Below are 13517 nucleotides of genomic sequence, written 5' to 3'. Positions count from 1 at the left end.
TCTGCTCTCCTATCAATAGATCCATCACCAATCTTCCTTGTCTTGGTAAATAGCGCAACCATGCTCTTGGTTGCTCAGGCCAAAAATCTAGGAGTCATGCTCTATTCCTGTCTCCCCCTCATTCTTTGCAACTAATCCATCAGCAAGCTCTTGGTTCTATCATCAAAATATGTTCCAGGGCTTCCCTGGTGGCACGGTAGTTGAGAGTCTGCCTGCCGATGCAGGGGACACGGGTTCGTGCCCCGGTCCAGGAAGATCCCACGTGACATGGAGTGGCTGGGCCTGTGAGCCATGGCTGCTGAGCCTGCGTGTCCAGAGCCTGTGCTCTGCAACGGGAGAGGCCACAACAGTGAGAGGCCTGTGTACTGCAAAAAAAAAAAAAAAAAAATATATATATATATGTTCTGAATCCCTCTACTTGCTTCCATTTCTGCCTTCTGCCCATGTCTACACCACCATGGACCATCTCTTGCCTGGACCTGCTTTCACACTCTTGCCCTCTTATATTGTACTCTCCTCCTTGCAGGCACAGTGATCCTCTAAAGCATAAATCCAATCATGTCACTCCCCAGCCCATTTCAACCACAGCCATATTACAGTGGCTCATATGATTTGCTCCTTGACTACCTCTCTTACCCTCTCCTCTCTCACCACATTGGCCTTCTTGCTATTCCTTAGATACACCAAACTATTTCCACCCCAGGACCTTTGCACCTGCAGATCCCTCTTCTGAAACATGTTTCCCCTAGGACTTTGATGTCTCACTCCCTCACTTCATCAATGCCTCAGCTCAATATCACCTGCTGTGAGTGGACCTTGTAGATCGCTCTATCTAAAATAGCCACCCCACCACCAGCATTCTTTATCTTCCTACATTGCTTTGGTTTTCTTCGTATCACTTATCCCTATCTGGTATATTATTATGTATTTGTTTGTTTATCTGAGTAAAATATAAGTTAAATGAGGATAAAAACTGTCTTCTTTACCACTGTATCCCCAGAACCTAGAAGAACAAGGCCAGTTTCAGTGGGTCCTCAAGAAAGTATTTTTTGAATGATTGAATGCATGGATGGATGGATGGGTGGATGGATCTCCTGCTTATAATCTTATATGGTTTCTCTTTGCACTCAGAATAGCATTTAAACTACTTACTGACTTCATAGCTCTGCTTCTTTTGGTCCCTGCTTATGTCTCTGACTTACCTCCTGCTCTCTTCCCTCGTTCACTAGCCCATAGATAACACCCTGGATTTCTTGCTGTTCCTTGAACAGACTTTGTTATGACTCAGGACCTTTGCAGTTGCTGTTCCCTCTTCCTAGACAACTCTTTTCTTTGATCTTTGCATAACTGCCTTTAGATCTAAGTTCAAATGACACTTTCCCAGATAAGCCTTCTCTAGCCAGAGACCTCCATCTAAAGACCACTACCTCACCACCAAGAGTTCACATTCTTTCATATCATCATTATTTCCTTTATAGAACTAATAGATTGCTGTGATTTTCTTTTTTGGGCTTTTTTAAATTGAAGTATAGTTGATTTACAATGTTGTGTTAGTTTCAGGTGTATAGCAGAGTGATTCAGTTATATATATATATGTGTTTCTATTCTTTTTAAGATTCTTTTCTCTTATAGGTTATTACAAAATATTGAGTACAGTTTCCTGTGCTATACAGTAGGTCCTTGTTGGTTATCTATTTTATGTATAGTGGTGTGTATATATTAATCCCAAACTCCTAATGTGTCCCCCACTTCCCACTGCCCGTCTGTGATTTTCTTTTCTGTTTATTTGTTTGCATGTTTATCATCAGCCTCCTCCTATTAGAATGAAAATTCCTGAGGGCAGAACTCTATATGTTCTTGCTCTTAACTCTAGCCTCAGCCCCTAGAACAATGCTTGGAATATAGTAAATAGTTATTGATGAAGGGATGGAAATGAAGAGAGGATGAATGGGAGGAAGGAGAGATGGGAGGAAAGAAAGATAGATAACCTACCTGATGGAGCTGTTGGGAGGATTAAGTGAGATAACCTATGTAAACTTCTTAGCACAGTGCCTGGTAAAAATTAGGAGCTCAGTTAGTAAGTGATCATTCACTTTCACTGTCTTCTCCCTAAGTTGATAAAGACTAAAATCTCTGACATTGCGGCTTATAATTCAAGCCTTAGAAGAATGGAACTCTGGCCCTGAGTATGTAACCCCTGCTGGTAGGGCTAGAAGGAAGCCCCGCTCCTGCCTGCAAAAGATAGCAGGGCTTTGAGGAGGCTGCACTGAGGTACTTATGAAACACTAGCCAATTTCTCTAGTTTTGCCGCGAAGTCAGCCACTGTATTATGTAAACCAAAAAATCAAGGCACTTGAATAATATAAAATTTGGGGCTATTTTCAGTGTAAGAGGCAGATACAATTTTTATATATAATGTTGAAATTTCTGTTGGTTGGCTTATCAGTGCAGAAAGACAAAATACATGAAATTGGGACTGTCCTGGAAAATTCTAGGACACAAAATCCACAGGTACCCAGGTACCACAAAACCAGCCTTGAAGCCTGTTCTAGGCATTGAGCCCCGGAAATCAGAGACGAATTGTTACCTCTTCATGGCTCCCATGTTAGTTGCCCATCATCAATGCTTGAAGAATCCTTTCAGGGAATAGGCATTGTCCATTTCCCCCGATGCAGGCCCTGTGCTTGGTGCTGGGGGGAGGTCACTAGGGCCTAGTCCCTGCCCTCGAGGAGCCTCCATTCAGTGGGAAGATAGACCAGCTCTTTTAATATGCCACAACAGTGATGGAGAAGTGGTAACAATGTGCTAGGGGATACAGAACAAAGAGTGGTTGATTCTGAGCTTGTTTTCTGGTAGAAATCAAGAAAGGCCTCCTAGAGGAGGTGTCATTGGAGCAGGACCTTAAAGGATGGGTCAAAGTTCACCAAGGGAGAAGTGAGGGAACAGCATTCCAGAACCAGGAGGAATGGCATGAATAAAATCTTAGATATATGAGAGCTATTTAAGGCTTTTAAAGTTAAATATGGAATGCTGTTCCATATATATATATATATATATATATATATATATATATATATATATATATATATATGGCTCATTTTGCTGTACAAACACAACTTTGTAAATCAACTGTACTTCAATTTAAAAAGTAAATTAAAAAAATAGAAACTATAAAAAAAATCAAATCTGGAAAACTGAGAAACCAGTGGTTGTGAGTGAAAAATGTTAGGGCTTAAGGTTGGGGAAGGAGGGTGGTAAAGTGTGGTAAGAAAAGAAATGTAGATTGAGGCTGTGTGGTGTTTAAACGCCAGAGTATGGAGTGAGTGGACAGCAGCTGAGGAAACTGGGCTTCATCCTCTGGGCAGCTGGATGGTGGCAAGATCGGGTTTGAACAGGGAACCCTATCTAAAAAAAAAAAAAAGAGTGACTGTATGTGTATGTATAACTGATTCACTTTGCTGTACACTTGAAACTAACACAACATTGATTGTAAATCAACTATACTTCAAGAAAAATTATTTATTTTCTTTATTTTGGGGGCTGTATCAGGTCTTCGTTGCAGCGCGAGGGCTTCTCCCTCGTTGCGGTGGGTGGGCTTCTCTCTAGTCGTGGTGTGCAGGTTTTTTCTCTCTCTAGTTGTGGCGCGTGGGCTCTGTAGTTGGCGGCACGCGGGCTCTCTCGTTGGGGCGCGCAAGCTCAGTAGTTGTGACGCATGGGCCTAGCTGCCACGCAGCGTGTGGGATCTTAGTTCCCTGACCAGGGATTGAACCTGTGTCCCCCGCATTGTAAGGTGGACTCTTCACCACTGGACCACCAGGGAAGTCCCTTCAATAAAAATTTAAAAAACAAAACACAAAAACAAAAAAAGATCAGGTTTGCATTTTGATCAGGACACTCTGGCTACTGGGTAGAGAATAGATGGGAGGGGAGTGAGGCTGAGGCCAGCCATGAAATGGAAATATTAACCTACATTTTGGACTATTTATGCTCAGAGGACCAGCCAGATGTCAGTCATCCACAACTTCCCAATACCAAGCCACTGCCTTCCGTCAAGTCCCTGGGTCCTCCTCCCGCAAAGCCACCGAGGCCCCCGGTCGTGAACCTCCAGGCCTTCCAGAGGCAGGCAGCTGCTCTTCCCAAGACCCACAGGGAAGGTAAGGAAATGCGCAGGGCCCCGTGCACAGCCAGCCAACAGAAGTCATGGCTCCCGTGGCCGGATCCCCGTCACCTCCCCCTCTGCATCGACTCCCAGGGGACAGTGCCAGACCGCTTTTCTGTGGGGCTGGACATCCATCACTGCTTATTCTCACGTAGAGGCTGTGGCAGCTCACCTGTGAAATGACAAGTCTGTGGGAATTGGCCCCTTATCGCTCCTGGGCCAGCCTGCTTCCCCTGAGAGCACTGCATTTGATCACTGGGAATCTGTCCAAGAGGAAGAAAACAAAAAGTAGCTGAGGAGGGAGGCAGGGAGTCTTTGTTTTCCTACAAAGCCCATGTTGTCAACACAACCAAGTGCAGTAGGAGAGGGGGAGGGAGTGAAGAGAGGAAAGTCAGTGTGAACTTGACCTGGCATCATGCTGGGAGTCCCTTGGGCCTCTGTGATCTGCCTTCAGGAATGTATTGAAGGGCCCCTACTCCTGCCCCCATTAGTCCTTTCTGGGACCTGCAGCATCCTTGGCAGCCATCCTTCTGTGCTCTTGTGTGTTTTCCTCTGCTATATAAAGGGAACCACCTTCTCACCCCTCTTTTCCCCCCACTGCAGCCTGATCCTGTTGACACTGTAAACACCTTTGCTTACATTTGCTCTAGTGAAATACAAGGTGAACATACACTTTGGGGTGATGCATAGTGCTGTGTTAGCATTTGTCTTACTGTGGCCACCAGTGCCTGTGGATGGTACACTAAAAGAGCTAATTCTTCTTTCATTTATTCTTAGTTTGTTGTCTGTTCATTAGACTGCTTTGGGCAAACTTTGGGTGAACTTTCTTTAACTCAGTGATTCTCAAACTTCAGCATGCATCAGAGTTAGCTAGAGGACTTGTTAAAACACAGCTTACGGGGCCCAACCCCAGAGTTCTGATTCAGTTGGTCTTGGTTTGGAGCCTGAGAATTTACCTTTTTAACAAGTTCACGGCGAGATGCTGATGTTGCTGGTGCAGGGACCACACTTTGAGAACCACTGCTATAAGTCATCTGAAGTCTTATCCTAAAAGAAAATCCTATAGCGAGAAATCGAGCTCTTCTGAGTATACTTTGATAATATGGCCACGTCCATATCAAAGAAGGCTCAGTATGACTTTTATAAACATTAAATAATTCAGGCCTCAAACCATCTCTCTGAAAGAGACGAAGGTTGTCAGAGAACATAGGACTAAGTTTTGGGGAATAAAATGGGCTTTGTAAATCCCAGTTCCCCCCTCGCTAGCTATATAAGTCTGGGCATGGTACTCACTGAGCCTCATTGTCCTTACCTATAAAATGGGGATGATAATAACACTCGATGATTGTGAGGAGAAATGAGATGAGGCCTGGGGAGACTTTGAACAGTGCTCGGCACACCAGTAAATGCTCAATAAAGCACTGTTATCATTAACTCAAGCACATACTGAGCAGCTATACTCTCTTTGCCAGGCTCCGTGATAGAAACAAGAGATTAAGAGGTAAACCCCGGGCTCCCCTGGTGGCGCAGTGGTTGAGGGTCCGCCTGCCTATGCAGGAGACACAGGTTCGTGCCCCGGTCCGGGAAGATCCCACATGCCGCGGAGCGTCTGGGCCCGTGAGCCATGGCCGCTGAGCCTGCGCGTCCGGAGCCTGTGCTCCACAGCGGGAGAGGCCACAGCAGTGAGAGGCCCACGTACCGCAAAAAAAAAAAAAAGAGGTAAACCCCACAGGAGTTCCAGGGCTCAAGGGGGTCAAAGTCTAATATAGGAGATTGCACTCATAAATAAGCGCCATAAAGTGTAGGTGAACACTGCATGCAGGACCCACGGTCCCCAGATGCCAGGGGGAGGGGCGGCTTGGGGCACAGGTAAGCTGCCCTTCTACCTTTTGTCTCGGGGTGGGGGGAGGAGGTGGCGGGGTGTGGTCATTGCACAAACAATTCACTTCAGTAGGCTGCCACTGAAACCCCTCTTTTTCACCCTGCCTCTTGCTCTTGCAGCAGCTGGGGAGGAAGGCGACCTGCCTCCAGAGAGGTGAGTACCCGTTTTTCAATTGTGTAAGAGCATAGCCCATCAAGGAGGCTGCTTAGCCTGCCCAAAAGCAGGCAATAAGCACATGCCAGGTGTCTGTATTTCTCAGAAGAGTTGCAGGAAGAGCAGATTTATAAGCACCAAACTGCAACTTTAGATTAAATGAGAGATTAAATAAACTGCATTTAAAATCCAGGCTGGCGTTAAGTTGCCAAGATGGTCATCTGAGGTCCTTTTACTTATGATACAGTTGGGTTCAGTAAATTGAAACATCAGCCTCTGTAGTAATAAATCAGATTAGAGGCCACAGAGTGCTGTGGGCAGCCGGTGTGATGTTAGGAATCGCTAATGGGACAAAGGACCTTCTGGTTTTGGTGCACTCGTAAGACTTTGGCCATGAAGTGTCAGTCCATTAATCACTCAGCCACATACTATCTGTTGAGCCCTCTGATGTGTCATGCATCAAGCTGGCTACTGTATACAGATGTTCTCACTTCCTCTTCTCAAGAATGCTGCAAAGTTGCTGCCCCTGTCCTCATTTTACAGCTAAAAATGGTTGGCCTCAGAAAGTTTGTTACTGGCAGAGGCATGATTCCAACGCAGGTGTGCCCAAACTATTTTTTTAACTGAGATAAAATGGATATATAACGTTGTATAAGTTTGAGGTATACAGTGTATTGGTTCAAGACACTTATATATTACAATATTATTACTACGGTAGTATTAGCTAACACCTTTATCACCTTGCATAATTATTTCTTTTTTTGTGCTTCAAACAGTTAAAAATCTAGTCTCTCAGCAGCTTTGAGTTTATAATATAGCATTATTTTTTTTTACTGTAATCCCTATGTTGTGCATTGAATCTTCAGAACTTATTTATCTACAGGTTGCAAGTTTGTACTCTTAAACAACATCTCCAATTTCTCCATTCCCCAGCCCTTGGTAACCACCATTCTATTTTCTGCTTTTACAAGTTCTGTTTTTCTTTTTAAGATTCCGCATATAAGTGATATCATGCAGTATTTGTCTTTCTCTGTCTGACTTATCTTACTTAGCATAATGCCTTCAGGGTTCATCCATGTCTGTGCAGATGGCAAGATGGCCTTCTTTTTCAAGGCTGAATAATATTCCATATATAAAGGTGTGCATATATATATATCACATTTATAATATTACATTTGTATATCTATAACATTATCTATCACATTTACACATTTATATATATAATATATGGATTATATATATATATATGTATATATCTCATATCTTCTCTACCCATTCATCTGTGGACACTTAGGTGTCCATCCATATCTTGGCTATTGTGACTAATGCCGCAATGAACATGGGAGCACAGGTATTTCTTTGAGATCCTGTTTTTGTTTCCTTCAGGTGTATACTAAGGTATAGGATTTCTGGATCATATGGCAGTTCAATTTTTAAGTTTTCAAGGAAGCATCATACTGTTTTCCATAGTGGTTGTACTAACAGGTATGCCCAAACTATTTTTATTATACAAACTCCTTCACAAGGATGCTCCTGTTCTTAAGAAGGTCAGTCTTAGAAGGAGAACTAAACATAAAAATAAATAATCATACTACTTATTCATTCATTAAATGTTTATAATAGTAGAATGTGTTACATTTTGTAATAGAGAAAGGTATACATTTCAGAGGTTGCAAAAATGCAGAGGGATCATTTTTCCTTGGAAGGGTCAGGCAAATCTTTATAGAAAACATATGAGTTGTCTATTGCTACAGTAATACTGCATAATACCAACAGAACATCAACAGTATACAAAGTGACTGTGGGTTTGGCTGATCTGGGCTGGGCTCAGCTGGTGTGGCTCACATGTTGAAGACTATCTAGACAGTTTTGCTGATACTGAGTCAGAGTGGGAGGGCATTGAAGCTTTACATGGCAGTGGGCAGGGATCCATGAAGGGGTAAAGAATAGGGGCATTAATTCAATCAACCTAACAGTGAAGAGGAAACATCTGAAATAAGTATTGAGGATAAACATCTGTTGGAAAACATGGGAAGGTACACTATAGGCAGAGGCAGGAAGTGTGGAGTAACAAGTCTTCTTTTGGAAACTAGAACTACTTGAGTTAGAGCGTAGAAAGTATAGTAAGGAATGGAAAGAAATGGGAGGGAGACAGGGACCAAATCATGGAGGATCTTGTACACCAAGGACTTGATACGAGCTCTTGTTCAACAAGGAACAGACTGAATGATGCTAGAAAAGATTCATGTGCTCTAGGAACTCCTGGTTCAGTTGTCTGTTTGAAAGAGTTCAAGGATGGCATGAGGTAGGTCAGTGGAGCCGCCTTCGATGTGCATTTATATGAAAGAGAGAAAAAAATTTAGAAGGCTTGGGAGATGATTTGCACTATTTACTCAATGAACATGGGCCTCAGTATCACAGTTTGAGGGGACAATGTAATTCTGCTGTGCTCTGAGTCAGTCTTAATTCCCTCTTGCCTCAAGTACTGTGAGCATCTCAGTATGATTATGAGTGTGATTCAGCACACTCATCATCTAGTGTTCAGCTAGATATGCATTTTCCCTACAGCTTGGCTCTAAACTAAGCTGACTCCTTCTCCGGCACTTTAAACATCCATTTCAACATGGGGGGCAAACTTGCTGTGATAGGCAAGTATTGGGAAACTGTAGTCAGCCTCTAATGTGACACCTTCTTCCTAAGGGATTTACAAGGACAGTTTCACTATTCTGTCCTTTCACAGACTTTAGAACCTAACCTCATCTAAAATGAGACTCACTATACTTCGGTTATGATATGGGCCATACTGCTATAAGACTGAAAGACAAGAGATGAAGAGGCACCAGAATACTTAGGCGTGGCTTCATAGAAGGAAAAAAACCTTGAGATGTATCCTGTATGATAGGTCAGGATTAGGTAGGCTTACTTATTTGTTCCCTTTTGTGTGACTGTAAGATAGGTGAGGGCAGCGTTTTGTCTCCAGAAATAACCACATTCTTGACTGGTAGTTGGTAGATGGATGGATGGATGGATGGACAGATGGATGGACTAAAGGACAGAGCAATGTATGTTCAGTATAGAGCTAGAACATGATTGAAAGCAAGGTGGTAGTAATAAAAAAGAGGATATAAACAGACAAAAGAAGTATGCTGATGTGTAAAAGTAAGAGATGACATTAGATCCTGAAATATATTAAGTACCATGCTAAGGATTTTGAATTTTATCTTGTCAATGATAAGAAATTAGTTTGAACAAGTAAATGCCATGATGCTAAGCAGCCTTAGATACAACTTCTATGGAAACTGGTGCTTGTTTGGGAAGAACATCTTTCATGTTCATGGTATTAATTTTCAATAAAGATATTAGATTAGAAATAGAATATGTCAGATCTTATTACTGGAAGGAGACCTGGCAATTATCTAATGCAGCTAGGCCATTAGAGCATAATGTTAACAAAAATCTGGGCTTTTCGTCTAAGCCTTACCATTTAACACCTATGTAGTGCTGGACAAATGCCTTAACCTCTGCAAACCTCAGGTTCTACTTATGTAAAATGGGATATTGATAGTTCCTAACTCATGCAATTGTGGTGTTGGTTAAATGAAGTAATGATTGTAAAGTGTTTAGTGCATTACCTAGCATTTAGAGAGTGCTCAATAACGTTTACTTGGCTGTTATACAACCTCCCACCAAAGGCAAGAATTCATGCTCAGAACCTTAGTCTCTTCAAAAATCCTTTGATGGGGAGCTCATTGCCTGGAGAGTCCAGTGTTTTTCTTTGTTGGGCCAGATTTTATCCACTGAACATATATTTACTGAGCATCTACTATATGCTAAGCCCTCTTATATACATTGAGAATACAGCAGTGTATAAAATATCTTACATGTACCTACACACACATTTGTTCATTTGTTTATTCAAAAGTCCTTCAAGTTGGGCTGGAAAAAGAAATGACTTCCTTACTCTGGATTCCCAACCATCCCTCCAAGATCTATTCATTGGTATAATGGATGTTGTCTTTACTCCTTCTTTACATGACAGTTTTTAAAACATCTAAGGACTATTTTCTTCTCTAATCTCAAACTGTCATTGTTTTCAACCATTATTCATAAAACGGAAGTCTTTGTGTTTTCACTGTATTTCTGTGGATATATTTTGTAATCCTCTTGTTAGCAACTCAGTGCATTTAGAATAGCCATTTTTACTTCTGAGCCTCTCTATATTGTGTATTAAATATAAGCAGCATTGTGTAATGGAGCAAGTACAGGTCTGCAGTCAGATTAGCGTGGGTTCAACCACTCTGTTTTACACAAGTCATTCAACAGCTCAGAGTTTTGATGTGCGTGTCTGTAAAGTGAACATAGTAAAATTAACTTCATTGATTGTCCCAAAGACTAAATGAAATAAATTATATAAAGCATGGAGTACACAGAAGATGATCAATGCATCTTTGTTTCTTCAACTCTTGGCCTGTCCATTTCTTCTTATCTCTGGAATATTAATATCACATTATCTTTGGAGTTTATCCTTTGTCATCACTCTTTCGTGCAAACCAAGCTGGTTGGCATGCCTCTTGAATAAGCAGCTCCTATTTGTGTTTGTGAGCAAAACAGGGTAGTCCCAGGGCAGCAATCAGCCCTGGGTCTATGTCAGTACTTAGCAGAGTTGGCTAATATTTTATTCATTAGCTATCAATATGGGTTTTCTCCTATTAAGAAGAGTCAGAGGGTAGTCCTGAGTCAGGGAATCTCTGACTTAGACACTAAGGCAGGGAGAGGCTATTTAGTTCAGGAGTAGAAAAGATTCAGACAGTACACTGTTTCTCACGCGAGGGTCTGTGCATGGATCTCAGGATTCCACCATATTCTCTTCCGGACTTTTAATTTTGTATTTTCATTTTGATGATCATCTTTAAAAGATAATATAAGCCTATTTTCAATCTTCTGGATGGCCTCCTTCAACCTAGTACTTTGGAACATACTTTTGTGTTTGGTTTTTGATATTTCTTCCCCATGCAGAGTGGGAAACACAAGCATCTTCTAGGGCTGAGCAGATTATGTGACTATGTCTAGGACCTGTATTAGACAACCGGGAAGAATAGAACCTGGGGAATAAATGCCTTTCCTAAAGCATTCAAGTAAAATAATGATGATAACAGAGAAATGACATGGTGGCCAAATAAGATGAAGCTGTAGTCCTTATTTGAATAGTGGTAAGTGTTATAAAGAAAAAAAATTTTTATACAAGTTTTGAAGGTTACACTCCACTTACAGTTATTACAAAATATTGACTGTATTCCCTTTTTTGTACAATACATTCTTGTAGCTTATCTTACACCCGATAGTTTGTACCTCCTACTTCCCCACCCATATATTGCCCCTCCCAAATGGTAACCACTAGTTTGTTTTCTATCTCTGTGAGTCTGCTTCTATAAAGAAAAACATTTAAAGCATATTAGGATAATAACAGGGGGTTGGGAGTGAAATAAAGGAGGTGTAGGATGATCAAGAAAAGCCTCCCTGAGGTGATGACATTTGGGCTGAGACCTGAATGATGAGGACCCAGCTCTGGAAGGTCTAGAAGATGTTCCAGGAGAGGGAACAGCTGGGGCGAATTCTCAAGAACCGTCCTCTACACATTTCAAGAACCAGAATGGCAGGGAGCACAGCTAAAACACAGTGCTCTAGGGGAATGGTGGTGGTGGTTCTTGGGAGCCATGGAATGAGTTTGGATTTTACTCTAAATGCATTGGGAAGCCAGAGGAGTGTTTTTAAGCCAGGCAGTGACATGAGGTGACATTTATTTTGTAAAGATCAATCTGGATGCTGTATAAATACTAACTTTAGTGGAGAAGCAGGTGGAAATAGGCAGACAGCCTAGGAAGCCATTGTGACAATGAAACAATGACAATAACATTAAAAATAGCGATCAACACTGATATGGTGTCTGTTCTAAGTATATACATGATTCCATTTGTGACAATCTTTAAGAAGTAGATGAAGCTATTATATATTTTATAGATGAGAAAACTGAGTCACAGAGAGGTTAAATAACTTGACATGGACAAGGGGGTAGAAATGGAGATAAAGAAATGAATGGATTCAAGTTATGTTTTAAAGGAAAGCCAGCAATTGCTGGATCAGCTGTGGTGAGTGAGATGGGAGGGAAAGAGAGGAATCTAGAACTTGTAGGTGATGTGCTGTTTCCATCACTGTTGGTATTTAACAATGTGCTTGGCACATCATGAGTGCTCAGCACAAGATGGAACTTTCCTAAAAGCTATTGGGAATTGGTTTCTATTTAACAAAAGAAGCATGTCGTTGTACTGTATGCATGTAACACTAGAACTTCTGAAGGCTAGTTTTTAAATCGTTTGTAACTACAGTGCTGTTTCATGAATGGCTGCATTTTAGGTAGTTAATACTAGTATAGATCTGCTCCAATGACCAACAGCAAAGTAGGCTCCTCATAATGATATCTGGAATGTGAAAGTTGGCCCCAAGGTCCCAGTGTGTTAAACTGAGTCACTTTGGGGCAAAAATAAAGAGAAGGACTTTTTTTTTTTTTTTTAAGCCTGTGCCTTTATTAATTTTTAGATCCAGAACACTCAGGTGGCTTCAGCTCAAGCCACTTCAATAACTTCTTATTATGCCTTTTTAATTGGACTTTAGGGACATACCAAGGCCACTGTTCGGCCTGCCTTTCACGAGGGCAAGGGTGGTGGGAACAGTGGATTTATTTAGGCTCTTTCTCTTCTTTCATGTTTTTAGGTTTTCCTCCTTTTAAAAAAAATCACCTAAAGATTCTACTTATTGAGCACTTTTTATAGACAAAACCTTGTGCCCTATGTTTAGGTCCCACTTTCATTTTAAAACTCCCAACCGCAACCACCCCATGAAGTAAGTGGTTAGTGGACTCTCTAACCATAGAGTCAGGTTAAGTAATCCAGGAAGATGCAACTGGATCAGCAGTGCTGGGGTCTGACCTGGTCAGCCCAACTCCAGAACACAGCCTCCCAGGCGCCTTACTGTGGATTTGCATGGGACTCTTACCTGTGACAAAAGAGGGCAAGGTTTAAGAGACTCCTGGCCTCCTCGCTTTTTGTTTGGTAATTGATGAATATTTACAGCATCTCATGTGTGGCATAGCTGTGGATTCACCCCTTACACTGTCCTCATTGCCTATGGTCCAGTTCTTTCTAATTAAAAATGAGTTTGTGAATAAAATGGAAATAATATTATATATAAAAGAAACAGACTTGTGGCCTTAGGATTTCATTTTCTCTTTGCAGAAAGATCTGTGTGAGGGAGGCTGGCTACAGTGGA

At 41.7% G+C, this 13517-nt stretch overlaps 1 protein-coding gene across 1 annotated transcript in view; it reads left to right on the top strand.

Moving 5' to 3' along the window:
- Nucleotides 1–13517, top strand: part of FYB2 (FYN binding protein 2) — a gene marked incomplete at its 3' end in the record, with an annotated part of 138258 nt that overhangs the window by 48719 nt on the left and 76022 nt on the right. Inside the window, exons 3-4 of the mRNA XM_082614049.1 lie at nt 3993–4154; nt 6161–6194. Of these exons, the coding sequence (XP_082470175.1) occupies nt 3993–4154; nt 6161–6194 (196 nt within the window). The remainder of the gene's footprint in view (nt 1–3992; nt 4155–6160; nt 6195–13517) is intronic.

Source organism: Mesoplodon mirus (assembly GCF_964341445.2).
Source record: "Mesoplodon mirus genome assembly, chromosome: 3".
NCBI lineage: Eukaryota > Metazoa > Chordata > Mammalia > Artiodactyla > Ziphiidae > Mesoplodon > Mesoplodon mirus.
This window is presented reverse-complemented; position numbering and strand designations above follow the sequence as displayed.